This window comes from Podarcis pityusensis, assembly GCF_964106645.2.
Source record: "Podarcis pityusensis genome assembly, chromosome: 6".
Lineage (NCBI taxonomy): Eukaryota > Metazoa > Chordata > Lepidosauria > Squamata > Lacertidae > Podarcis > Podarcis pityusensis.
Window position 1 is genome coordinate 59,863,194 of NC_138030.1, and position 26,705 is coordinate 59,889,898.

The 26,705-nt window shown below is 44.4% G+C and overlaps 1 protein-coding gene across 1 annotated transcript; it reads right to left on the reverse strand.

Annotated features, from left to right (window-relative positions):
* Window positions 1-13,651: 13,651 nt before the first annotated feature.
* On the reverse strand, window positions 13,652-24,967 carry LOC308480384 (cytochrome P450 2J4-like). Its single transcript, XM_081011840.1, has 9 exons — window positions 23,954-24,967; window positions 22,528-22,690; window positions 22,260-22,409; window positions 21,440-21,600; window positions 18,593-18,769; window positions 17,953-18,088; window positions 16,760-16,947; window positions 16,104-16,242; window positions 13,652-14,878 (listed from the first exon to the last, which is right to left on the reverse strand). Exons 1-9 carry the CDS (start codon window positions 24,152-24,154, stop codon window positions 14,703-14,705), a joined length of 1,491 nt encoding a protein of 496 aa, XP_080867966.1. The 5' UTR covers window positions 24,155-24,967; the 3' UTR covers window positions 13,652-14,702.
* Window positions 24,968-26,705: the final 1,738 nt, after the last annotated feature.

The following is a 26,705-nucleotide window of genomic DNA, read 5'->3' on the forward strand; positions in this document are numbered from 1 at the left end:
TATTTCACTGGAAATATTTGTGCCTGGCCTAGCAGGTGATCCTAGGGCTTTGCCCTAGAATTCGATGGCCTGGAAGCGTTTCCGGCCTGAATAGTGTCCCCATGTGGTCCATGAAGCATTGGTTTCACTGGGTCAGCGCATAGTGCTGGTAATGCCTGGGTTGCAGGATTGGTCCCTGTATGGGACAGCTGCATGCTCCCCCATTGCTCTACCTGGACACTTAGGTCCTTTTGGTGGTTACCTCACTGCGAGGGATGTAACGGGCGCCACGTTTGCAATATGCAAGCGGGAGAAAGCACCTTTGCGTGCCCGCATTGCAGTTTGCTCTGTGCGTTGCAGGGCACGGTGCTGCACGGGCTGCAATTGCATTGCATTGCGTGAGAGATTTGCAGTTGCATTGCACGGAGGGTGTGTGCATTGCATAGAGGGTGTGTGTGCATTGCACGGAGTGTGTAGTTGCATTGTACGAAGTGTGTTGTTGCATTGCACGGAGTGTGTGTGCATTGCATGGAGGGTGTAGTTGCATTGAACGGAGGATGTGTGCAGTGCACGGAGTGTGTAGTTGCATTGCACAGAGTGTGTAGTTGCATTGCATGGAGTGTAGTTGCATTGCATGGAGTGTGGTTTTTGCATTGCACGGAGTGTATAGTTGCATTGCATGGAGTGTGTGTGCACTGCATGGAGTGTGTTTTTGCATTACACAGAGTGTGTGTCTGAAAAGGAAGCTGGCTCGGCGGCAGCTTTGTCGGGACTTCTTTAGGGGTTCTGGCCAGCGTCGGCCCTGTAAATTTACATATCATGATGGCAGCACAAGATGCCCCCTGCCCAAGCGGGGGCTGGAAGCTGGCAAGCAATAGCTCAATACCTTTTGCCCATATTCCCATTTTATTTAGGGATCCAGTTGGATATCATTGCTAAAACATACCACTTGCCTATGGAGAAGCTGTCTGCCTTGAAGGAAGTTATTTTGTAATACTTCCTCTGTAGCAAGTGATGCTTCATCAGATCCGATCTTGCTGGGTCACTTAATTAATCTTGCATGCAGCGTGCTTGCCCAGGATGCCCCTTCCCTTCCCACTAGGCCAGGCTGCCTGCGGCCTGAGGTCCCCTTACAAGTGAGGTGAAGGCAGATATCATACAATGGTTGCAATTCCGAAATGAATGCAATAGTCGTTCGCCATGGCAGGATACCTTGAACCCGCACAGGGATTTTCAGGTTCATGCTGCTGCTGCTGGATCTTTGCCCTTTGGTTGTTATTTCAAGGGCTGCTGGTGTGCAAAGCCATGGCCTCAAGCCCGGTGTGGTGAGGCAATCATGTGACCTAACTTTCTTGAGTTTTCCCCATTGTAGTAGCAGTTCACATGTGGCCCGAGGAGTCCAGTGACCATCGGATCTGCTTTTGGCCTGATAACCAGGTAGTGGTGAGCGTCTTGGCAAAACAGTCCTCACGCTCCAGCAGAGTCTCCGCCCCTCCGCTCACGTTTTCGAGCTGCACCGCTTAAGGTTTAATATTGTGCTTTCTGCTCCTGCTTACGGGATCCTCTAATGATGTCGCTGACACTCTATCCCATTTTCAGATGGAGCGCTTCAGATCCTGGGCTCCAGACACTCAGCTACTGCCAGATTTTTCCAGACCACCTGTGGCATTTTGACAACAATTAGTAATTACAGAGAGCAGCAGCTTCCATTTCCCCTTCTGCTTTTAGCTCTTATGGGAAGGCCTGGATGGATTTCTTAGACTTAAGCTGGCAGTCCTCGGCCATTCAGATGAACTGGCCCCCATCCTCTGAGCAGATCCTGCAGTATTTGGTCCACCTGCTGCAGATTGGGCATGCGGTTATAACTATTAGAATTCAGTCCGCTGCAATGTCTGTTATACTGAAGCTTTATTTTTCAGAGACCCTTGTATAAAGTTTGTAGTGTGCAGGGCTTGGAAGGTTGGAATAGGCTCCAACCTCATAGGACAGTGGGCAGGAAGTCTGTCAATTTTTACCTATGCAGTAGCTGCAACAAGTTAAAACTTGTCTGCTGGTTAAAGATCAAGGCGAGACTCCTTTCAGTATTCCATTGCCTTTTGGTGCACTGAGGGTTGGGGAAATGGTTGTTGGTGCCAGCACGGGGCTGAGAGTCTGGAGGCTTATTGCTTCAGGACTTTTCCTTATCTGCTTTGGAGCTGGTCATTAGAGTTGGGAACTCTAAAACAGACTTAGTGGGCAGGAGTGCCACAATTTGGCTTCCCGACACAGGTGAGGAGGGCCCTTGCCCGGTTATGGATAACAGAATATTTGGCTTTTCATTCCCCTGGGGGCTGGCCCGCTCCTAGTGCATGAAAATGGGTTCCCGTTATCCAAGCATCAATGTGCTTACCTCGTGCACCAGTTATTACGGCCTGCGGCTTGCTTACCGCTGAACACGCCTCATTCCTTCCGAATAGGTGCTGCTGCAAAGGCTGCACACTAGGGGCCTGTCAGTAGACAGGATTTTGAATACAGGTCACTGGAAGTCTGACGCTGACAAGGGTTATATCAGGAAGTGTCACAATGATGTCTGTGCTGATGCTTGTCTGTTATTTCCTTTTTTCATAGGAGCAGCTGTGCACATTTGGGCCACAGCATTGTACACTGGGTTGGCAAGCACGCTGACGAGTCTGGACTGGGGCGCCATCTCAGTCTTCCTGCCCATGTGAACATATACTGGCTGTCCAGATGGGGAATGCTTTGGGAAGAGATCCTTCCTTTGGTGCGGTTGAGTGTGACCTGTGCAGGTCCTCCCACAGTGCTGGTGGTACAGCTGGGCGAGAATGATTTGCTGTCTTCCTCCAGCATAAGTTTGCATTCCTGCATGCAAGAGGGCTTGGATTGAGTTGATGGCAGCTCTCCCTGGACTCAAAATAATTTAAGGCATTGGTTCAAGGTGGTCTGGAGGGGGGGGTTGAGCACCTGTCCCCTCCAATGCGCAAAGATATTCCATTAAAGGAATCCAAGGATTCGCCATGCTTTTGTCGACCCCTTTTGAGGGGTAGGGCCACGCAAGGGTCCCTGGAGCATTTGGGGTGCGCTTGAGTCTGATCCTGGTTCATTGCTCCCCCACGATGTTTGCTTGTACTGACGATATGGTGGGGCCCAGTCGTCAGTGCTGCCCTGCTGAGGTCAGGTGCAGATAGTCAGAACCAATGCCTAGACAAACTACCACCGAGGAGGCCAGAAAGCATGTTAATACGGTGGTGGAAGATAAAATAAAATAAAATAAAAAATAATAAAGTAAAATAAAATAGGTCCTTGCTTTAGGTGGTTCCGTGATTTTGCACCCTGTGATTACCTTCAAGGCTGCTGCCCTCTTTAGGGCTGATGGGGTACATCTTTCCCCCATAGGGAACGACACCTTGTTGGCTACGGTTGCTTTGGGATTGAAGGAAGCAACCACTCACTTGTGTGTATTTGAATAAAGTTGTGGGCAAATTCATGCCCCCCACGCTGTTTACTGGTACTGACGATATGGTGGGGCCCAGTCGTCAGTGCTGCCCTGCTGAGGTCAGGTGCAGCTAGTCGGGCACCAATGCCTAAACAAACTACCACTGAGGAGGCCAGAAAGCATGTTAATAAGGTGGTGGAAAATAAAATAAAATAAAAAAAATAATAAATAATAAAGTAAAATAAAATAGGTCCTTGCTTCAGGTGGTTCCGTGATTTTGCACCCTGTGATTACCTTCAAGGCTGCTGCCCCTTTTAGGGTGCATCTTTCCCCTATAGGGAACGACACCTGGTTGGCTACGGTTGCTTTGGGATTGAAGGAAGGGTTGCATTTGTGAGTGGTTTGGCGGTGAGCTAAGGCTCTGTGGCGGTTAGGCATTGGTTTAAATTGGTTGGTGGAGGGCTATGGATTGGCTGTGCCTGCCCCTCCAATGCTGCTGCTGCACGGGAATTCCGTTAAAGGAATTCAGGGGCTTACCATCCTCTCGTCCAAACCCCTGGAATTGGGTGCGGGCTGCGTAAGCTCCTGGGAGCATGCGGGGAGAAGCTGAGGGTCTGTGTCGCAGCTCCAGTTATCCCTGATCTTGTTCCTCCACACTGGCTCTCGTTGGAATCCGGGAGTCAGTGCTGTCCCCCAAGGCAAGGGGGACAGCTAGTCATAACCAATGCCTAAGCAACCACTCACAATTTGTATTTTAATAAAGTTGTGGCCAAAATTATGCCAATAACCTTAAACAAAAATTATGTGTGATGTGTGAGTTATTGGGGTAGGGGTGTTTTGGGGACCTCAGCACGCAATGCTTATTTTAAACGGTGCAAGAGTTTGCGCCGAACAAATTGTATAATAAATATGTCAGCACTGATAAATTACAGTGTTTGTGTGTATTTTGCTTAGCCTGTAGTGCTTGCCTCCCATCCCCTTGGATCATCCTCAATGCACTGCAAGTTTGATTCCTGCGTTGCAGGGGGTTGGACCCATGGGAGCCCTTCCAACACTCCAATTCCATGATTCTAAACATCTAGCATGGCTAAGTAAAGAGTCTTTTACTTCCACAATTTGCTGCTTCGGAGAAGAGCAGCTTTAAAGTCTTATTGGACTAAGCAGCACCCTAAGCCTACTTACCTGGGACTTTTGGGTAGACATGCTTAAGCTAGCACTGCATGTCTGTTTCTAACTAACCACGGTTACTTTCAACTGACTACTGTTATCATGAAAAGACATTGGTAATTGGAACCAATGGGCAATAAGAACAAAAACTGAGGAGGTAATCCTGCTAAACCTACTTAAAATAAAACAGCATAAAAAATGTTCCCCCAACGTAGCAACAGAATGCACACACCTTTTACGGCAGCGGCAACAACGTAACTCCAGCCTAAAGTGAAGGCTTAATGTCACATCCTTTGGAGCCTGGAGAGCAAACTTCTGAATCAGGACAGCATAGAAAAGGAAAAACTCATTCCTCGCCAACTGCTGTCCAGGGCAAGCTCACTTTCCTAGCGAAGAGGGAGAATAGACTGTTAGTGGAGAGCTACCGTGAATCTCATTTTGCCAGTCAGGCAAATGGGAACACTGAACAGCTTTGATAATTGTTTCTAGGATTTTGGAATAGACACATTTCAGGTACATAAATTTGTATTGTGTGTACGGATTGAGGGAAATTCAATTTTGCTTACATTTAAATGGGAATCTACCTAATTTGTACTCTTCAAACCAGATTGAAGAAATACAAATGAAGGAAAGATCTCATCAGCCTTGAAAATTTAAACTTGAGAAATTGTAATCATTTAAATAATCGCCCATATTAAAAAACCCTCACTCAATTACCTAAATATTTCATTGGCAACTGGGGCTTTTGGACGATCTGTAAAGTTTTCGCCCTGATGGACAAGAGCCTCTTTCACCAGATGGAATCCATTCACAACCACAATCCACATGCTTCCAATCTGAAGGCTGAAGACATTGCCATATTTTTCAGTAAACTGGAAGGAGAGAGAGGAAGAATCATTTCTATTTTGTTTTTTAAAATATGATGATGATGATTCCTAATTAAGACCTGAAGTCTGGGATTGAGTTTGTGGGAAGGGCTAGGGTCTCACCTCACCCACCCTGCATATTGTGCTGTCGTCTTGTGCCTAAGGAGAAAGCAAACTGCTCTCTGGACTGAGGAGCTAGGAGAGATCTAGCTGGCTGCTGCCTTGTCCAAGCAGATAATTGGCTTGTAGCTCTGGACCTTTCCCAGGACAGAGCTACAGGATAAAGGCAGAAGTGGCATGAAAAACCTACTAATGACACATGCAAATAAACATCCTACCTTTAAAGGCAATTGTGGGTGCAGAATTGTTATAAATAACTGTTGGGTAAAATAGATCCTGTGTTCAGAGGCAATACATATCTGGATACCAGATGCTGGGAACGAACAACAGTAGAGGCATTTGTCTTTGTGCCCTGTTTATGGTCTTCTCGGAGACATCTGGCTAACCAGTCTAAGGATGCTAGAGGGCATCTTAGCCTTATCCTCCAGTGAAGCCAGTGCATAGCTGTCAACCTTCCCTTTTTTTGGCGGAAATTCCCTTATTCCAGCGCTGATTCCCGCTGCTATCCCGGATTGTTAGATATCCCGTAGATTGTCCTCGGGACAGGTGAAGCTGCTGATCCCTTATTTTCAAATCTGAAAGTTGACATCTATGAGCCAGTGTGGTGTAGTGGTTAAGAGCAGTGGACTTGTAATCTGGTGAACCAGGTTCGATTCCCCACTCCTCCACATGCAGCTGCTGGGTGACCTTGGGCTAGTCACACTTCTTTGAAGTCTCACAGCCTCACTCACCTCACAGAGTGTTTGTTGTGGAGGAGGAAGGGAAAGGAGATTGTTAGCTGCTTTGAGACTCCTTAGGGTAGTGATAAAGCGGGATATCAAATCCAAACTCTTCTTCTTACAGTGGTGCCCCGCAAGACGAATGCCTTGCAAGACGGAAAACACGCTAGACGAAAGGGTTTTCCGTTTTTTGAGCTGCTTCGCAAGACGAATTTCCCTATGGGCTTGCTTCGCAAGACGAAAACGTCTTGCAAGTTTGTTTCCTTTTTCGTAAAACCGTTAATACCCAGGGTGCATTGCTTGAAGAGGTGCAGTTGCGACTTGACTTCGAGGAGCAACACATTGCACGCAGTGTGGTAGCCTTTTCTGAGGTTTTTGAGGACTTTGCTGATTTTTGAAGCTTTTCCAAAACTTCTTTTGCAGCCGTTTGGCAAGTTAAACTTTTAAAACTTTTTGGGGGGGTTTTGGATTTTGGGTTGGGGTGTTTGGAATTCAAGGACTTGGTGTTGGGGAGAGGTTTGCAAGAATCTGGGAGCTTGTGTGGTTTTTTTTTTTGAATTTTTATGATTTTCTGTGACCATTGGGGCACTCTGCTGTTTTTTTAAAAAAAAATTCTGGGTTTGAATTTCTGTGTGGTGGGTGGCTGGGGGAACAGTTGAGGAGGGGTTTGCAAGAATCTGGGAACTTGTGTGGTTTTTTTCTGCATTTTTATGATTTTCTGTGACCATTGGGCCATGTTGTTTTTTTTCAAAAAAAATTCTGAGTTTGAATTTCTGTGTGGTGGGTGGCTGGGGGAGCAGTTGGGGAGGGGTTTGCAACAGTTGGGGAGGGGTTTGCAATTTCTGTGTGGTGGGTGGGTGGCTGGGGGAACAGTTGAGGTTTTTGAAGACTTTGGTGATTTTTAAAGCTTTTCCAAAACTTCTTTTGCAGCTATTTGAGGATTTTGAAGACTTTGGTGATTTGCAGCCATTTCGTAAGTTAAACTTTTAAAACTTTTTTTGGGGTTTTTGGATTTTGGGTTGGGTGTTTGGAATTCAAGGACTTGGTTCTGGGTTTGAATTCCTGTGTGGTGGGTGGCTGGGTGCTTTTGAATTTTGGGGGTGTGAAGCACTGATTTTTTTTTCTTTTCTGAGTTTACGAAGCTAGGAGCTGTGCTGCCATGGGACCCAAGAAGACTGCTGCTGCAGAGGCCGGCGAGAGGGAGAAGGAGAAGGTGACGCTGGAAATGAAGAAGGAGATCATCCGGAAGCACGACGGTGGAATGCGTGTGACAGACCTCGCCAGGGAGTACGGCAGGAACCCATCGACCATCGGCACCATCCTGAAGATGAGGGAGAAGATCCTTGCGACTGATGCAGCCAAGGGAGTCACCAGGATCGTGAAGAACCGCCCAGCTGTTCTGGAGGAGGTCGAGAAGTTGCTCCTCCTCTGGTTAGAAGAGAAGCAGCGTGCAGGGGACACAGTGACTGAGGTCGTGATTTGTGAGAAGGCCAAGGCCTTGCACGCAGACCTCATCCGGGAACAGCCAGGAACCTCAGGCGAGCCAGAAGTCTTCAAGGCAAGCAGAGGCTGGTTTGACCGGTTCAAGACGAGATCTGGAATCCACAGTGTGGTCAGGCATGGAGAGGCTGCCAGTTCTGATGTTCCTGCGGCTGAAGACTTTGCCTTGGAGTTCCTGGAGGCTGTGAAGACGGAGGGCTACGTTCCACAGCAGGTCTTCAACTGCGACGAGACCGGGCTGTTTTGGAAGAGGATGCCCAAAAGGACTTTCATCACACAGGAGGAGGCCAAGTTGCCTGGCCACAAGCCCATGAAGGACCGTCTGACCCTGCTCTTCTGTGCCAACACAAGCGGCGACCTGAAGATCAAGCCCCTGCTGGTGTACCACTTGGAGAACCCACGGGCCTTCAAGAAACACAAGGTCGACAAGGAGCAGCTGAGTGTCATGTGGCGATCCAACAGTAAGGCTTGGGTCACACGTGTGCTGTTTGTGGATTGGGTCAATCTTGCTTTTGGCCCTGCTGTCAAACAGTACCTGCTGGACTACGACCTGCCGCTGAAGGCTTTGCTTCTGATGGACAATGCTCCTGCTCATCCTAAAGGCCTTGAGGAGGACTTGTTGGAGGAGTTCAGCTTCATCAACATCATGTTCCTGCCGCCTAACACCACGCCACTGCTCCAGCCGATGGATCAGCAGGTCATCGCCAATTTCAAAAAACTCTACACCAAGGAGCTTTTCAGGCGATGCTTCGAGGTGACTGATTGCACCACCATCACCCTGCGGGAATTCTGGAAGGACCACTTCGACATCGTCACCTGCTTGAAGATGATCACCACGGCCTGGAAAGGGATCAGCCAGAGAAATTTGAATTGTGCTTGGTGCAGCCTGTGGCCGGACTCTGTGGCACCAAGTGACTCTGATGCACCAGAGTCAACAGTGGTGCAGGACATTGTTGCCTTGGGGAGGACCATGGGCCTGGAGGTCACAGAGGAGGACGTCAGCGAGCTGGTGGAGGAGTACGACCACGAGCTGACCACCCAGGAGCTGGTCGAACTGCAGGCAGAGGCTGCGCAGGAGCAGGCCTCGCTGGAAGAGGAGGAAACAACTGAGGAACGGCTGTCCTCCAAAGAACTGAGGGACATTTGCATGAAGTGGAAGGATGTGCAGGCTTTTGCAGAGTGGAACCACCCTAACAAGCACGTGGCACGTGACCTTGCAAACACTTTTGATATGACGGTCATGTCGCCTTTCAGGGAGGTGCTGAAAAGGCGGATGAAGCAGCAAACCATGGACAGGTTCTTAAGCAAGAAGCAAAGAGTGGAAGAGGAACCTTCTTCGAGTGGTCCCCCAGAGTCTTAGAAAATGTAATGTACACTTTGTTGATTTTTAAATGTTTTTCCTGTCATGTTTAGAAACTTAATTTATTGTTCCTTCAATTTTTGAAATGCTCTTTACAGTATGTGTGACTTTAAAGAGCACTTAATAAACTCTTGTTGTACCAAATTTGGCTTTGTTTGGACTTTTTTTGACCATAGGAACGCATTAATTGGATTTCAATGCATTCCTATGGGATTTCGTGCTTCGCAAGACGAAAAATTCGCTAGACGAAAAAACTCGCAGAACGAATTAATTTCGTCTTGCGAGGCACCACTGTACACTCTATACAGTGCATTGTCAGGCTAAACTCATGCCATGATTCCTCATCCTTACCTTGCGTAGTTTCAAAGGGGGCTTCTTGGTATATATATGTAGCATATTACCCAGAAAAGAAAGAGGCCTGGGCTCTGGGGGGAAATTCCTTGGGCGAATCTATTTCTTGCAATCAGTAAGAAGTAGAAATGTAGCCAGAAACACCAAAATGACCTGCAGGGACAAGGCCTCCCAGAGGACAGAGAGCAGCTGGAGCAGCATCTTCAAATCCTTCTAGCCTTCCTTTGTCAGAATGGATTGCTATCTGTCGAGGGAATCCAAAATCTCATGCAGGTAGAGAAGCACACCTGCCCTCTTGGCTAATGTTCCTGTAAGAACTGAGGGCAAAGTTTCCACACATCATTATACATTAGGGTTACCAGACATCCCCGGTTCCCGGGGACAGTCCCCGGATTTGCAAATCTGTCCCCGGGAAATGTGGCAGCAGCAGCCTCAGCAGCCCGGAGCCAGCCTGGTAGCGCAGTTGGTTCTGGCTGGCTTCAAGAGCTGCTCGCTGCCATGGCGCCCGACATTTTTCCTCGCTGGAAGTCCCCATATGATGTGCCTTGTGCGCATATGATGTGCCTTGTGCAATCTCCTGTCCCCTTCCCCCTTTGTTTTGACTGATCAGGGGAGGCTTGGGAGTTGCAGCCTGCCAGCCGTTGCCCAGTTTTTTTTAAACTCTGTGCATTTATGTTTCACAGGGTGTGAAAGAAGAGCTTTGCACCTTTATACAATATGCATGTATGCTTGGGCCCAGGGTCTTTTGCCTCACCATCCCCACTACTGACTCGCTGTTGCTGCTCAGCTTCAAAAAAAAAAAAAAAAAAAAAAAAGTGTCCCCGGATTCATTGAAAAAAATCTGGTAACCATATTATACATCATGCCCACAAAGAGGCAGAAGGGAGATGACTTAATGTGTAACTCTTCCTAGGGGGAAGGGGGGAGCGTAGCTTTCTCAGTCAGAATATTTCCTTCTTGTTTTCACAATTCTGCGGAAGGAAAGTAAGTATCCTTCCCGACATTTCTAGAATTCTCTTCAAAGTCTGTGCCCTGTGCATAAATAATTAACTTCTGCCATGAAGTATGATCCTGTTCCTGAGACCTTTGGACTGATATCTTGATAAGGGGTCAGAGGAGTCAATTCAATGGCCTTCTGTTCTGCATAGGTTCAATTTTGCCTTGGCAGGCCTGGCTCAAGACATCTTGCCGTCTGAGGCAAATGAGAAAACGGCACCACCGGTAGTCAGAGGTAGACTAGCCCTGAAACCAGGAACTCCATTTCTTCCCCTCTAAGCTCAGTGAGTGAGGCTTGCTAGGTGAGATGCACACCTGCAGGAGCTGAGCTCAGCCAGGTGCCAACGATGCTCGCCTGCCTGCCCACTTGCCTCCACCTATCTCACTGCCAGCCACTATGCCTCAGAGAGCTTTGTGCGCTTGCCCAGGCCCCAGGCCTTGCCTGCCCAGACACCTGACTTGCCACGGTGGGCAGACACCTGTCCCTGAGTCCCTCTCAGCGTGGCCAAGCAGCAGCTGCATGTAAGCATCCAGACAGAGTGGAGCAAGAAGTGGAAGAGGAGGAAATGCTTTCTTCTTCTTTGGGTTGGCAGAAGAGCATGCCTTGAAGTTTCCTTGTCGTGGGAGTAGAGGCCTGCTGTTCGCTAAAGTCTTCCTGCTATCAGTACCTCCTGCCAGTATATGTCACCTCACACAACTCAATGGTAGGACTGGCCCTGTGTCTTGGCCACAAACTGACTAGGATTGAGAACTTGAAAGAAATTAAAAACTTTTACTATCTTGCCATGCCCCTGTCTATCTGTATGTTCAAATGTTGGTTGGCATCCGTCTGTCTCAGAAGACAATGGAGGAGTGCGCTTTGGGGGTGAGGTCAAGCTATTGGGAGGTGACAGTGGCTGCTGTGTCTGTAGAGATTGATGTGGGAGAGACATGTCTTGCTGCAGCTGGGGCAGATGAAGGGGCGTCCAGTTCTGTCACATCAGATGCACCATGGCGCTTCTTTTCTTTGCACTCCTCCCAGGGGTCATTTTTCCTCCAGTCCCTACCATGGATACACGACTTGGAATAGAGGGAAACCTGTTGCAGAGTAGTGATATTTAGCAGCTCAGAAGCTAAATCATATGTAAGACTTGACTCCCCCTTTAGGAATTAAAGCATTGACCAGACCCTCATTAAATATTCTAAAGCTTTATTTGCAGAACAGATGATAAAAAGAAAAATATACGCAGAATATTTACAAGACACATGCTTATCCAAGCATGGGCGTAGCTTCACTTAGCTGCAGAGTACTACAGCTGCTTGCTTAAACATTCAGTCGAACTGTGCCTCTCCCTTTTCCAGCTTTGCACTCAACCTGTACCTAGGCTGCACAGCTCTTTGAAGAGATGGCTTTCAAGTTCCAGCAGTCTTCAGCTCAGCTGCCTTCGGAGAGCTCTCATTAACTGATGCATTGCGCTCTCTCTCGCTCTCTCCTTCGTAGAAAGAAGCATTCGCTGCTGTACTTCCAGCAGCGTCCAGAGAGGATTTCTGACACTGTCTCCTGCAGGGTTCCTAACAGATTACTCACCCCTCTTCCAACGCTGTGTCATCACAGTGAAGTCACACAAAACGTAGCCTGTGACCCAATACTTCTTATGTGACCAAAATTAACCAACCCCATGAGAGCTACTAGGGAACATACTAGAATTAAATATTTAACCACTCAAAACTCAGCAGTACACATTTATACATTCCCATTTCAGCAAATTAAACCACTATACCCTCAAAAAGCAAATGGCTGCAATTTGATTTTTTCCCAGTTGCCCCATCGCGCAATAACTAGTTTATGAGAAACATTCTCTAGCAAAATGCTATATGCCAGAATTTAAGATGCCAGTAAATCAGATCCTTCCAAGCTTTCGTTATTGTCCACCCAGTCACAAGAAAAAGGTGAATGATAAGTTCCTCATTCTTTAAAACCTTATTTGGATCTTTGAACAGATTCAATGGTACCAAACTTGGGGTAAAGGACTGCATCCTGTTGCATGATTTTAGAAATTTCTAGAAACAACTTCTCCCCAAAGCATTCGACCCTCAAACAATCCCACCATGTGTATCAATACATGCCCACCTGGTGACAAACACACGCAATACATGGGGGAAAAAACTGATGCACTGTGGGCCAAATGCTTGGGTGTTAAATTCCAGCTGTGTAGTAAAAGTAATTCCCACACAGAAACAAAGATTGGTTTATGAGGTGACTTTCCCCACAACCCTTCCCCGTCTCTGTCATCTAGGGAAAACTGCAGTTTGACCCCAGCACATCCACCTACAGTGCTACCCAATATAATTTTATAAAGAGCTGAGAGTCAACCTTTATCCACACCATCATTATTCAATAATATTTGTTCAAAGGGCTTAAGACTCTGTGTTCCTTCTGCCACAAAACACTACAGCAGAGGTTGGCTCAGGACAAATATGCATCTAGCCCAAGACTCTCCAAGAAGTGCAGGCACAACAGCCCCACTAAACAACTGCTTCAACTTTTTCAAAAGGACTTTGTAAAGCTGCACTCAGTAGTACTGATAAAAAGAGGGCATGTCTTCAGAGTGACATTGTTGCTTGCCCTGTGAATGACAGCAATGCATGCTAAAGTAGCCTCAAATGTTGCTGGATTACAGCTCCAATCATCCTTGTTCATTGATTAATCCAGGTGTGGATGATGGGAGTTCTAGTACAGCAACATACAGAGACCCATGATTGAAGAACTCTGCACTAAAATGAAAAGTCAGGCCAAGAAAGAAAGGTCTTCCCAAATCCTGGTCCTTACTTGTTAAGATATTTCATGTTTGCAGCTACAAGCTATTTCTATCTAAATCCCTCTGAGCAACAAGCCGGTAGTCCCAGTAAATGGTCCATCTTTTACCATTGTTTGTGTTCCTTTCAGCTTAACAGAATAGAGCCCAGCTGTGGGAATTTCACTTTAGAACACCATTCATTAATTAGAAATGAAACAGAGCTACAAAATCAGCCAGTCTTTAGCAATTGCTATGCTTATAGCAGATGATGTTGCAGTATAACGTGGAACTAATACTCCCTTGTGGTTTAAACTTGCAATTTCCCACTAACAGCTAAATTGCCACTTTTAACTATTTTCATGGAAATCACTTTGCAGACTCAGTTTTAACCTTGTTATCCACTATGTTTATTGAATCACAACAATAATGCTTCTGAAAAACAATACAACCTGTGGAAAATACATTGACTACAATCCAACTCTGAGCAACCTGGAAGCAGAGATGAGCGCCGCATCCCAATGTCAAATTCCACTGGACTTAGTCATCCAGGGGTCCTTTACCTTTTTACCTTACCTTAGGATATTTAGAAGAACACTTAAACTTTGCATTTTGATTTTATAAACATATGCTGGGCATTCCATTAGATTTTTATCTTCACATATCCTTACAAGGAAAGCAATGCCTTTTTCTCACCACTGCTAGGGCCAGCATAAGCCCACAACCTCCCAGGAGCCCCCCATTTTGGAGCCCCCCAGCAGCAGCAGCACCTACCAGCTGTCTTCCTCCTGGACAAGACGCGTCAGAACTACGCAGGAATATGTGTGCTCTACGCTCTTTTGAACTGGACCAGTGTCAGGTAGGGGACCCCACCATTGTCTTGCCCTTCCTTAAAGGAAAGGGGGTAAAAGCAGCAAGCCATTTGTTCTCTCTCCCAAGGAAAGAGAGAGTAAAACAAGCAACACCTGCTTCTATGCTTTCAGCCAATCTGAGATGTTTGGGACACCTGGTGATAGAAACACCCCAGGGTCCTAAAGAGCTGCTAATTCCAGTTGTCTGTGTTAACTTGCCTGGACACACCTGAGACAAGTATTCCCTAGAAACTGTTCTGTGCAAATAAGTAGTGGGTGGGTGGATGTCAAAGTCCAGGCACTCAAAGAGAATTGCCTGGATAGTTAACTGACCTTACAATGTACACAAGTCTACTCAGCTAGATTAAGAATGAAGTTGAAACATTGAAACTACTGCATTGTGAGGGAGGAAAGGAAAACAGGACTCTTTGTCTAGTTTCACTTCTTGTTTGCTATCTCCGCTCCACCCCCTCATTCAAATTCTGTTATTCAAATCAATCAATTTGGATTAAGCCAAAATTCTGTTCCTACACCATAAATTAATCCTACTTATTGAAGAAATGGCAATGATGTAAAGTGGGCCCTCTTAGCGAGAGAATGCACATATCCGATATGGCAGGGGAGACACGGTCAGACCTATCCTAAATTCACAGCTTAATGTCACATCCTTTGGAGCCTGAAATGTGAACTTCTGAATTAGGGCAGTGAAGAAAATGAAGAGCTCGGTCCTCGCCAGCTGCTCTCCCAGACAAGCTCGCTTTCCTAGAAGGGGGTGGGGGAGAAAAAGACTGTTTCAGTCGAGAGCTTTTGCTACTGTGAAGAGTGGCACAATTTAAACAACACGGGCAGACCAAATAATTTAAAAAATAATTATGTTGTTGCAAAATAAATATAGAAGTCGGTACTACTTCCTAGTCAAGCAAATGGGAACACTGAACAAATATGATCATGGTTTTACTGAATTTGGAATAGATATATTTGAATTACATAAATTTATCTCATATGCAGTTTTGGAGAAAAAAACCAATTTGAATTATATTTTATTAGGAATCTACCTAATCTGCATATATCTTAGCTAAGGGTGTGGGCAAACAGTTCCTCAAGTTCAAGATGGAACTGGGTTTCTCTTCCTTGGGGAAACTATGAAAAAATACATCAGCTGTTGTCCACTTGTGGAGCACCTGTGCCACTTATGGCACCTGAGAAAAATGTCTGCAAATATTCCCCCAAAAATCCGCATGGCTTACTGGGTGGGGGGGGAGGGGAAGAGTATAGAAACACCATTTTGTGTAACTTCACACCTCCTATGGTAAGGTTACCAGACATCCCCGTTTCCCGAGCACAGTCCCCAGATTTATAAATCAGTCCCCTGACAAAATCCATCTATTTAGTAGGAAGTTGAAAAGTGTCCCCGGATTCATTGAAAAAAATCTGGTAACCTTATCTATGGTAGCCATTTTGTGACTTGCATCCACAGTAAAGGTAAAGGTAAAGGCACCCCTGACCATTAGATCCAGTCGTGACCAAGTCTGGGGTTGCAGTGATCATCTCGCTTTACTGGCTGAGGGAGCCTGCGTACAGCTTCTGGGTCATGTGGCCAGCATGACTAAGCCGCTGCTGGCGAACCAGAGCAGCGCACGAAAATGCCATTTACCTTCCCGCTGGAACGGTACCTATTTATCTACTTTCACTTTGACGTGCTTTTGAACTGCTAGGTTGGCAGGAGCAGAGACCGAGCAACGGGAACTTACCCCATTGTGGGGATTCGAACCGCCAACCTTCCGATCAGCAAGTCCTAGGCTCTGTGGTTTAACCCACAGGGCCACCCACGTCCCCTGCATCCACAGTACTTCTTCCCAATCCCAAATGTGACCACAGGCCCCCAATAGGGAGGCGACCCCTGTAGTACACCAGGCTCCAAGCAACCAAGCCATCATCATGCAGTCTCTGTTGCAATTCTAAGGAGCCATGGATCAACTTTTGTTACCTGCAGAGAATGGCAGAAACGCTTCCCTTTTCCTGAACTGACCATTCTCTAGGAAATGACCAGGATTAAACACATTGGGTGTTTCCCACTCATCCTCATCAAAGTGCAGTGAGGTCAAGTTGGTGGCCAAGAAGGTTCCCTGACAAAGAAGAAGCAAAGAAGACGGCAGATTAGAACAAGCAGAGAAATCTTTGTGTTTAGATCTGTGCAACTATAGCTGTACTAAGCTTCCTAGATCCAAGTCCAACTCAGAAATGATGTTTTGAAAACACAGGTTAGATTTTAAAATATATTCAAAGTAGAATAGGAAACACCAGATGCCAGGTGCTGCAGTTTGGGTTATTAGTAATGGTCATTAAAAAAGAAACTAGCTATCCATGCAAATGGTACAGACTGCGCTTGGAATCCATTTTTGCCAGGAATTGGAAATAACCAAATGTCTATCTAGCTATAACCCCTTCCCTCCACTCCAGATCTTGATGTGCCCAAAGAACACCCCAGACCCTGCCCAGTGGCCATGCTGGCTCAAGCAGAAGGAGTTCAACAGCATCTTGGGAGCAGCACACTGGCTATCCCTGACTTAGAACTTTGGCATCAAGTTTTCACATCTCAAGAGAAGAGGAAAGGCTTATAAGAAAGGTATTCTTAATGTTTACTTTGGGAATATGAAATCCAGCCAGTGTAGTGTCCTTTGTTGTCAACCGAGGCACATTTAAAGGAATAATGTTGCTTATTCTTTGAATTTCATGAACAACTGCATTGGTGTATGGCATTCTGTCCCTGTCATCCATCGCTGGCTGGCGAGACTGGCCAATCACAGAATCTATTTCCGCTTGGACTTTTGCTGCAAATAAAAGAAAATCTCTCATCAACACAAGGATAGACTTTTTCTAAGATCTGTAGGGGAGGCCCATCTTTAATATTTAATGGATTTGAGCAGACACAGAATTGATACTCCTTAAATGGATGGGTAACCAAATTTTCACTTATTGCAATCAATTTTCATTTGGACCAGTCAACAGAGTATTCTGTTATTTTAGGAAAGGCCCCCATGATCTGCATCAGCAAACGAGGATTTAAAAGTAAACAAAAGAATATCATCTGTAAATAAAACCAATTTGTATTCAACTGAATTATGTACTACTCTGTAGATCTACTCATGTTGCGCAAGCTAAGGGTTCCATGTAAATATTGAAAAGTAACGGTGAAAAGGGAAATCCTTGTCTAGTTCCTCTAAAGTAGCAGAAAACATGGCATTTACATTTAGTCTAGATGTGGGCAAATCACATAATATCTTAATCCATTTTTTGCATTCCAAAGGAAATCCAGTCACCATTAGTTTAGTACAGCCACCATATTCTGTTTATATACAGTGGTGCCTCGCAAGACGAAAATAATCCGTTCCGCAAGTCTCTTCGTCTAGCGGTTTTTTCGTCTTGCGAAGCAACCCTATTAGCGGCTTAGCGGATTAGCGCTATTAGCGGTTTAGCTGTTTAGCAGCTATTAAAGGCTTAGCGGCTTAGCGGCTAAAAGGCTATTAGCAGCTTAGCGGCTTAGAAAAAGGGGGGTGGAAAGCGAAAAAAATCACAAGACTCGCAAGACGTTTTCGTCTTGCGAAGCAAGCCCATAGGGAAATTCGTCTTGCGAAGCGCATTGAAAAACGGAAAACCCTTTCGTCTAGCGGGTTTTTCGTCTTGCGAGGCATTCGTCTTGCGGGGCACCACTGTATTTTGTCAAAGACCTTTTCAGCATCTAATGATAAGATTATATATTGATGTTTGCTTTCAGTAGGCCTTTGTTATATACAAAACAAAGTACTGAAAGACAAATGAGCCAACTACAGTTCTACCTTGAATATCTGGATAAATGGCCATATACAGCAAACCCCAACGCAGGGTTGTAGAAGTTGTTTCCGTTCCAGCAAGAAATAAATCCAGTGCTGAATGTAGAAGGTTTTCTTCATGGAAACTGGAAGCAGAATCCTCCTTAAAACAGAAATGCACCAAGGAGTTAAGCAGCCATTAAAAACACCATCCTACTGTCAGACCCACATGTCAAGAGATCACTAGGGGAGGCAAGGGCTCTACTCCTGAAAAGTGTCCAGGATTTAGGAAGCTCAAGGCAACAGTCCTGTGAATCACTGATGCTGGCATAAAGTATGGGTTTGTTCTGGTCAAGGACGCCAAAGCCTTAGAGAAGGTTTATTCAGACAACTGAGGCAGTGATTCTTTTAGTCATGTCAACTGCTTGCTCTCACAAACCACAGACAAGTGGTGAAATCCCAGCAGTGAACAAGTGGGGAGGTGTCTCCCCACAAAATATATTGACCTGTGCATGCAGAAATATATTTTGTCTGAAGTCATAAACTCAATGGAAATATTGAAATGTGGTCAGCCATTAGGGGCAACTCAGACAAACCACAAGACTAGTTCTGCTACTATTTTATTATTAAATATATACATATACATTTTGTCCTTTTCATCTCTCACCTTGGCCATTTCATTTAGGTAGGCATCAATGAAGTCTCTGGGTTCAGATGGGTTCCAGTCTTCTTTGTGTTTTTCAATGATTCCTCTCACAAACGATTTCAACTGCTCCCATTTTTTAAAAAGTGTGTGATGGGGCCCTGGCAGGTATTTCATGACAGAGGGAATGATATTGTACAGCTGAGGAAACAAACACTAACATCACATATGTGAAGGGAAAACCCTCTCAAAAACATTCACATCATGTCGTTGTCATGGGAAATGCGCTAGCAGTAATAAAGGCCGGTGTGCACAGGCTCAAAGATGGCAGACTCTCTTGGAACCAGAGCAAATATTGCACTCACCACTGCTTATGATGGGACCCCATGGCAATGTCTTAACTTCTTGGTTAGAATGTAAGATTGCAAATCAAATGGCAACGTTGTGGTTAGTTCTACAAGCACAACTTGTAATTCCCATGAAGATGATTACATTTTGAAAATTGTATGTATCAATGGCAGCTCATCTCAAGAATATGTAGATTTTCCCTTTAATGATATGCATCTTCACACACAGATTGTAAGTGCTGTATGTGTAGAATTAATCCATGTAAAGGCAAAGGACCCCTGGACAGTTAAGTCCAGTCAAAGGTGACTATGGGATGCAGCATTCATCTTGCTTTTCAGCTGGCATTTCTCCACAAACAGCTTTCTTTTTTTTTTTTATTTTTTTTTTTTTTAGCAAGTAAATTTTTATTCAGAATTTGTACAAAAAAAGAAAAAAAAGAAAAAAAGAAAAAAAGAAAAAAGAACTAACAAATACAAAAATAAACATTTTAACATAAATTATTCATCCTATTTTCATACTATACAAAAAGGAAACATACAATCATACAAAAAATAATAATATAACCATTAGGCTCTCCTTAGCCTTTGACTTCCCTTCACCCTTTTGGTAAGTATCAAATAAATCTCGGATTGCGTAATTAGTTTATTAAAGTTTATAGTTATTAGCTGATAAAGTTTTTCTAATACCGCCAGTTCCTCCTATATATCCGTTCCAATATAATTCCAAAATTTACTCCAATTTTTTTGAAATTTCTGGTCGTCTTGGTCTCGTATTCTGCCTGTTAATCTATCTAGCTCGGCATAGTTGATCATTTTGACCTGCCAGTCACTTATGTTAGGAATAGTTTCTATTTTCCAGTTTTGTGCCAGCATAATTCTTGCGGCTGTGGTGGCATAGAGAAATATTTTTTTATCTTCATTTTTTATTTCCTTACCCATTATTCCCAGCAAAAAGGCCTCAGGTCTCTTGGGAAAAGTATATTTAAAAACTTTTTTAAGTTCATTATAAATTACTTCCCAAAAAACCTTCACCTTGTTGCATTGCCACCACATATGGTAGAGGTCTCCCTCCACTTCACCACATTTCCAGCATGTCTTATTTTCTGATCTATAGATTTTAGCCAATTTTGCCGGCGTAAGATACCATCTATAGAGCATTTTCCAAACATTTTCTCTCAAACTCGTACAGGCCGTAAATTTAATATCTCTATTCCACAATTTCAACCACTTTTCAAACTCGATGTTATAACCGAAGTCAATTGCCCATTTAATCATTGCCTCTTTGACTTCCTCGTCTTTTGTATGCCATTCCAGTAATATGTCATATAATTTAGACAATGTTTTGTTTTTGCCTTCTATTATTTCTATATTGAATTTTGATTTCTTGTCCTCAAAGCCCATTTTTCTTTTATCTTGTTTTAACATATCATTCACCTGATGATATTGTAGCCAACCGGTGAATTGATCCTTTATTTCCTCATACGGTTTAAGTTTAAGCCCTTGTTCTGATTTTCTTACCAAATCTTCGTAGGTGGCTGTCTTCCCTTCCATGTTGTTTTTTTTTATTGTTAAGACCTCTACTGGTGAAATCCACCATGGTGTTTTTCTTTCGAGAAGGTTCTTATTTCTTTCCCAGACCTGATATATTGGTCCCCTGAAAATGTGGTTTAAGAAGGCCCTGTGGACTTTCACCTTCTCGTACCAGAGATATGCGTGCCACCCATACCGATTATTGAAACCTTCTAAATCTAGTAGGTCTCTGTTCTCCAATTTTATCCAATCTTTTAGCCAAAGTAGGCACGCTGCTTCATAATATAGGCTCAGATCTGGGAGAGCAAAACCTCCTCTTTCCTTTTTATCAGTTAGTATTTTCAGTTTAATCCTTGGTCTTTTCCCCTGCCAGATGAATTTCATCAGGGTTCTCTGCCATTCTTTACATTGTTTTAAACCTTTAATAACTGGAAGAGTTTGAAACAGCTTTCTGGGTCATGTGGCCAGCATGAATAAACCACTTCTGGTGCAACAGGTCACCATGATGAGAGCCAGAGCGTACAGAAATGCCGTTTACCTTCCTGCCACAACGGTACCTATTTATCTACTTGTATTCTTTCGAAGTGCTAGGTTGGCAGAAGCTGGGACAGAACAATGGCAGCTCACTCTATGTATATAATTTGTGATGGCCTCACTCTGTTCACACACCTTGATTTTATTCAGCCACACATGTTATTCTCCCCATTAAAAATATGCTCTGTGCTGTAACACATGATTCGGCCTCCCACTTTACGTTACTGAACACATCCCAACCTTTACATATTCAGTGCTTTCATAAACAATGCTAGGGGGCAAAGGAAAATGGATGGAACAAGATGCTTGAATGAACAGGACAGGGAAAACAGAAATCTGAACATGAAGAAACAGGAGGACCAAAGCAAATGATTTCACAGTCAACAATAATGTGGGAATGTGACTGGAGCCCAAGCAATTGTTTTGTGGTTATATGCAAAAGAACTCAGAGAAGACCTACCATACTCCAAACACTTCCCTGAATAAGCAATGCCTCATCAAGCAAGTGCAGTAGCTTCTGGAAACGACTGTCATGGTATTCAAAGCGGTCCCCAAAAGTGATGGAACAGATGATATTTGAAACAGCATTATTAATCTGAAAGTGAGGGTCAAATGGCTGCCCTGCGGAGAGAGAGAAAATGGTGCAGAAGGAATTGGGGTGCTTCTAGCTTCCATATAACAAAAACAGAAAGTGGGGAAAGTGGTTGCATGTTGATGAGGCAGGATTTGTTTTAGCCAAAGAAAGCATTTTGTATTAACATTATATCTTGTAATTTAACCTGGGACACCCAGGACTCTGCGGCCCATTTATATCTTCAAGTGAGCATTTATATTCTCCATAAAGGATTATTCCACAGTAAGGATTATTCTGTAACAATGGCTGTCAAAAAGGGTAAGGACAGTCTCAAAGATAGTATATACCTAAATATACCAAAATGATTGCACTTCAAACCCTATTCTATTTGTGATGTTGGTTGTCAAATCATCAAAATCTGCACATCTTCTCAGCTCAAACACTCCATCATTGTTCTTAAGTCTGTTTTAGTTCAGTGGCCTTGAGGTTCCAGCACAAAGCTTCACACTAGAACTTTTGTGCACCACAAAGAGCTTCCTATCAACAGCCCCTTTGCCATCACAGGGTCATTCCAGTCCAAGCAGTGCTACATTTGCATGAAGAAATAATGCTAAAGAGCTTTGCACCCTGGCTAATGTATTTTTGATCTTGTTCATAGAAAATAGCAGCGTAAATATGCCCCAGGTTTATTGATTCTGGTTCTCACCTTTCTCAGCTTCTATTGCTTCCCTTAAGTAACGGCTTTCTTCCTGTATTCTTTCTTCTAAAGACCTTTTGCCCAAACCAAAGTTTCTGAGTGTTGATAAGGCAAATCGTCTTTGTTGTTTCCAGATGAGACCATTAGAGAAGACCAGTCCTAGATAGGAAGGAGTAATAAGTACGTACAGCAAGTAAGTAGATTTAGCAATCAGTGCATATCATTAAAAAAGGAATTTTAATTATCCAAATCATTGACCATAGTAACTGAAACTTACCAAGTGACCCAAATAACTTATCAACAACAGGGGCTTTTGGTCGATCTACAAAATATTCTCCTTGATGGACAAGAGCCTCTTTCACCAGGTGTAATCCATTCACAGCCACAACCCTTGTGCTTCCATAACGAAGGCCGAATACATTGCCATATTTTTCTGCAAGCTGAATGGAGACAGTAAGGTGAATAAGCTTTAGTGTACTAGCCAAAGTCCATTACAAAATACTATCAGGAGAAGATGCATCAACATAACTATATAATTGTATATAAAAAACAGAGTCACTGCCTGAATTGTCAAAACTATAAAGTGCAGACGCATGTGTAGTTTGGGGGCTCCACACAACATAGTTCCCCCCCCCCCCAGTTTAGACCTCTGAATATCCCTTACAGTTTACTGCAATTTCGTCCAGGTTCTTCTCCCTGATCTTTTTTGTCACCAGCACAAAAATGCCACATTATGTGTCACTGGAGTATTAGCATCACTGAGCAGCCCTAGAACCTGAATGGAGATGGAGGAAGAATATATAATATCCTATCTAATATGTTATATATTAATCTGTTGGCAGACTGGAGGGAGAGTGAGAAAGAATTGCGATTTTATGTCTGTGTACCTGATGTTTCTTGAATGCCTGTATAGAAGAAGGAAACTTTGATTGCCGTCAAATATATCAGGGACATAAGAGTTGCCAAAATGGTTTCAAGGGGCTGTAAATGGACAGGCCCCCTCCATTCTTCACCTGCAATCTGTTCACAAGACTTGCTGCTTATTTGCATGTAGTAACTTAGCCTAGGGACGTGGGTGGCGCTGTGGGTTAAATCACAGAGCCTAGGGCTTGCCGATCAGAAGGTCGGCGGTTCGAATCCCTGCGATGGGGTGAGCTCCCATTGTTCAGTCCCCGCTCCTGCCAACCTAGCAGTTCAAAGGCATGTCAAAGTGCAATTAGATAAATAGGTACCGATCCGGCGGGAAGGTAAACGGCATTTCCGTGCACTGCTCTGGTTCGCCAGAAGCGATTTAGTCACGCTGGCCACATGCCCTGGAAGCTGGGCATCCCTCAGCCAATAAAGCAAGATGAGCGCCACAACCCCAGAGTCGGTCACGACTGGACCTAATGGTCAGGGGTCCCTTTACCTTTACCTATAACTTAGCCTAGTCTACCACACAAAGCTGTTGCAAAGATAAAGGGGGAGTGATGGTAGGGCAATGTACAACAACACATACACACCCACACCCACAATATTCTGCCAGCCATAGAAAGCAAATGGGAGTTAAGGACACAGATTTGTTACAAATAGCTGTTAGGTGGTGAGTGAGGCCAAAATCTGGCACCCTCCAATAGATTTTCTCAATTTTGCGCCCACTTGGCTGGGCACCTTATAGGGAGAAACGTCCCACACCACCCGAAAGCCCTTTCCTCCATCCTTACCTTTCCTACTGAAATCTGAGGCTTCTTGAAATCCGTATGCAGCATGTTACCCACAAAGGGAAGAGGCCTGGGCCCTGGGGGAAAATTCCTTGGACCAATCTGTTTCTTGTAATCAGCAATAAGTAGAAATGTTGCCAGAAACACCAGAGCGACCTGCAGGGACAAGGCCTCCCAGAGGACAGAGAGCAACTCGAGCAGCATCTTCAAACCCTTCTAGGTGTTTATGTCAGAACAGTCTGCTGTGTGTCAAGGAAAACTTTATACGGCTCCACTACAGCAGCCACACCCGCCCTCTTGGCTAAAGTTCCTGAAATAAGGGCAAAGTTTGTATATATTATATATCACGCCCACAAAGAGGCAGGAAGGAGATGACTTAATGACTCACTATACCAAGGGGGGCGGGGAAGAGAGTGGAGAACAGCCGCTTTCTGAATTAGAATATTTCCTTCCTGTTTTCACTTTTGTGAAACAGTAAAGGATACTTTCCTTCATGACATTTCTAAGGGGTTTTCTGCCACTACAAATCAAAGCACTGTCCATAAAGAAATTAAAAATGTTTACTATGGAGAATGTCTTCTGTTCCTGACATGTTTGAACCAGTGGTAGTTTCAGCAGCTCTGCCCGCTGCCTAAGGAGCCAGAGAAGTCAACCTGCTTGCCTTCTGTTCAGTATTGCATGGGTTAGATTTTGCTTTGGCAACAGACTGACCAGCACCTCCCCAGATGTTTTTGGTCTCCAACTCCCAACAGCCCAAGGTTGTATGGTCAATAGTCAGGGATCACTGGACAGACATCTAGTACTAAGATAGTTTTAGCCAGTAGCAGACCATGTAGAAGGGCGAAACTTTGTGCAATGCAAATGCATTGGCTTCATCGGTGTGTTTACAGCACACCAACATCACCGTCGTGTTGCTTTTTTCCCTCCCAGTAAAGGTACAGGACCCCAGACAGTTAAATCCAGTTGCAGACAACTCTGGGGTTGTGGCGCTCATCTCACTTTATTGGCCAAGGGAGCTGACATTTGTCCGCAGACAGTTTTTCCAGTTCATGTGGCCAGCATGACTAAGCCACTTCTGGCGAAACCAGAGCAGCGCATGGAAACGCCGTTTACCTTCCCGCCAGAGCAGTACCTATTTATCTACTTGCACTTTGACATGCTTCCGAACTGCTAGGTTGGCTCCCAGTAAGCAGGAGCAACTCAGCTCTTGGGAGGTCCAGTGAGTGCTACTATACCATCTAGTACTAGTCTTAGCCAAGCCATGATCTCTTAGCCTTGGTTCCCCATCTTAAATACAAGAATACGAAAACTGATGATAATCAGCTGGACAGGTGGAATTGTGTCTACTGTGGAGCTGAAGGAAACCCTTGTTCCTGCCCCTGTGCACGTGGCGGCACAATGGCTGCAAGCTACAACAGCATGGACTTATGCTGCTGGAGGTCAAGGTATGAAAGAACCCAGTCGCTAAATTATTGCTGTGGAAACCAGTGGCTCCCACCTTTTAGGACCCAGGGGTATTTCTGAAACTATTGTGGGAACCAGGAAATAGCTATTTCACAGAAGAAATAATAGTGATGCTCAGAAAAGCTCTGTCCCCAGAACCAAACAAGCCACTTGCACCCACCCAAAAGCAGATAAACTAGACACACCAAAGCACAAAAAAATTACAGACCCTCACTTCCAACCAAACAACCGAGCTTTTAAAAAATCCTCATTTAAAATAAAAAATAAATGTGGGAGAAAGAGGCCTTGGTGTGTAGGAAAGGTGCCTGAGATCAATTTAGTGCTTATTGGTACCATCTTGGAGGCCACAAATGTCAACGTAAAGCATATGCATTGATAAGTCCTTCACATTTTGAATTGTCTGTTCTCAAAGTGTTGATAGGTATGGTTGTGGGAACATGTTGTCAAAGAGATTTTGCATCTGCTATCTTTATCCGGATCGCACAATGGTAATTCAAGATGAGATATGACACATGACAATAGAATTGATATAAAGTTAGTAAGTTATCAAAAGCAGCACCTTAATATTTAGGAGTTGTTTTCCTCTTCTGTCACCTTCTTGCAAAATTTCTTACTGGCAAACAATATTTCCCAATGGACGTCAGGATATCTTCATCAATTTATATATTGTTTGAGCTATCCAGCTATGCCAATCCATTCTTATGTTCAAATGAAAGGAAACCAAATAGCTGGAATTTGATCTCTTTTTTGTCCCCCCACAACACCTGTAATCTATGAGAGAGTTTCTCCAGGAAGGCTATATGCTAGAATTCAGATCAATACAGGTGAAATTGTTCCAAACTTTCATTATTGTCCTTACTCACTAGAAGAAGATGAATAATAAGTTGGAATAAGGAGTACATCCCGTTGCATTATTTGAGTGTTTTCTATATGCACCTTCTTCCCAAACCCATTTGTATCAATACATGCCCAGCTATATTGGTCAAGCTGGATATTTTGTTCCCAGCACAACGTCTAACCAGCTGGTCCACCTACAGTGGCATCCAATATAATTTTATAAAGAGATGACAGTAAGCCTTTATCTGCTCCATGATTATTCAATAATAAGACTCCATGTTCCTTCTCCCAAAGAACACCACAGCAGAGATTGCTTCTGGCCAAGCATACATCGAGCCCAAAACTCTTGAAGAACTGTAGATGCAATATCCTAAGGAAATTTCAACTTGAACTTTTCCAAGTGGACTTTTAAATCTGCACACAATCATAAGGAAAGGGAGTGTGTATCTTCTCT

Bases quoted from the DNA above. Each gene is read 5' to 3' on its own strand.
- LOC308480384 (XM_081011840.1), bottom strand. From the start codon at position 24,154: ATGCTGCTCGAGTTGCTCTCTGTCCTCTGGGAGGCCTTGTCCCTGCAG. The intron at 21,601-22,259 runs GTGAGAACCAGA...CTCTCTCCGCAG, and splicing joins AGCAATAGAAGCTGAGAAAG to GGCAGCCATTTGACCCTCAC. The intron at 18,770-21,439 runs GTAGGTCTTCTC...TTGTTTCCTCAG, and splicing joins AGGGAAGTGTTTGGAGTATG to CTGTACAATATCATTCCCTC.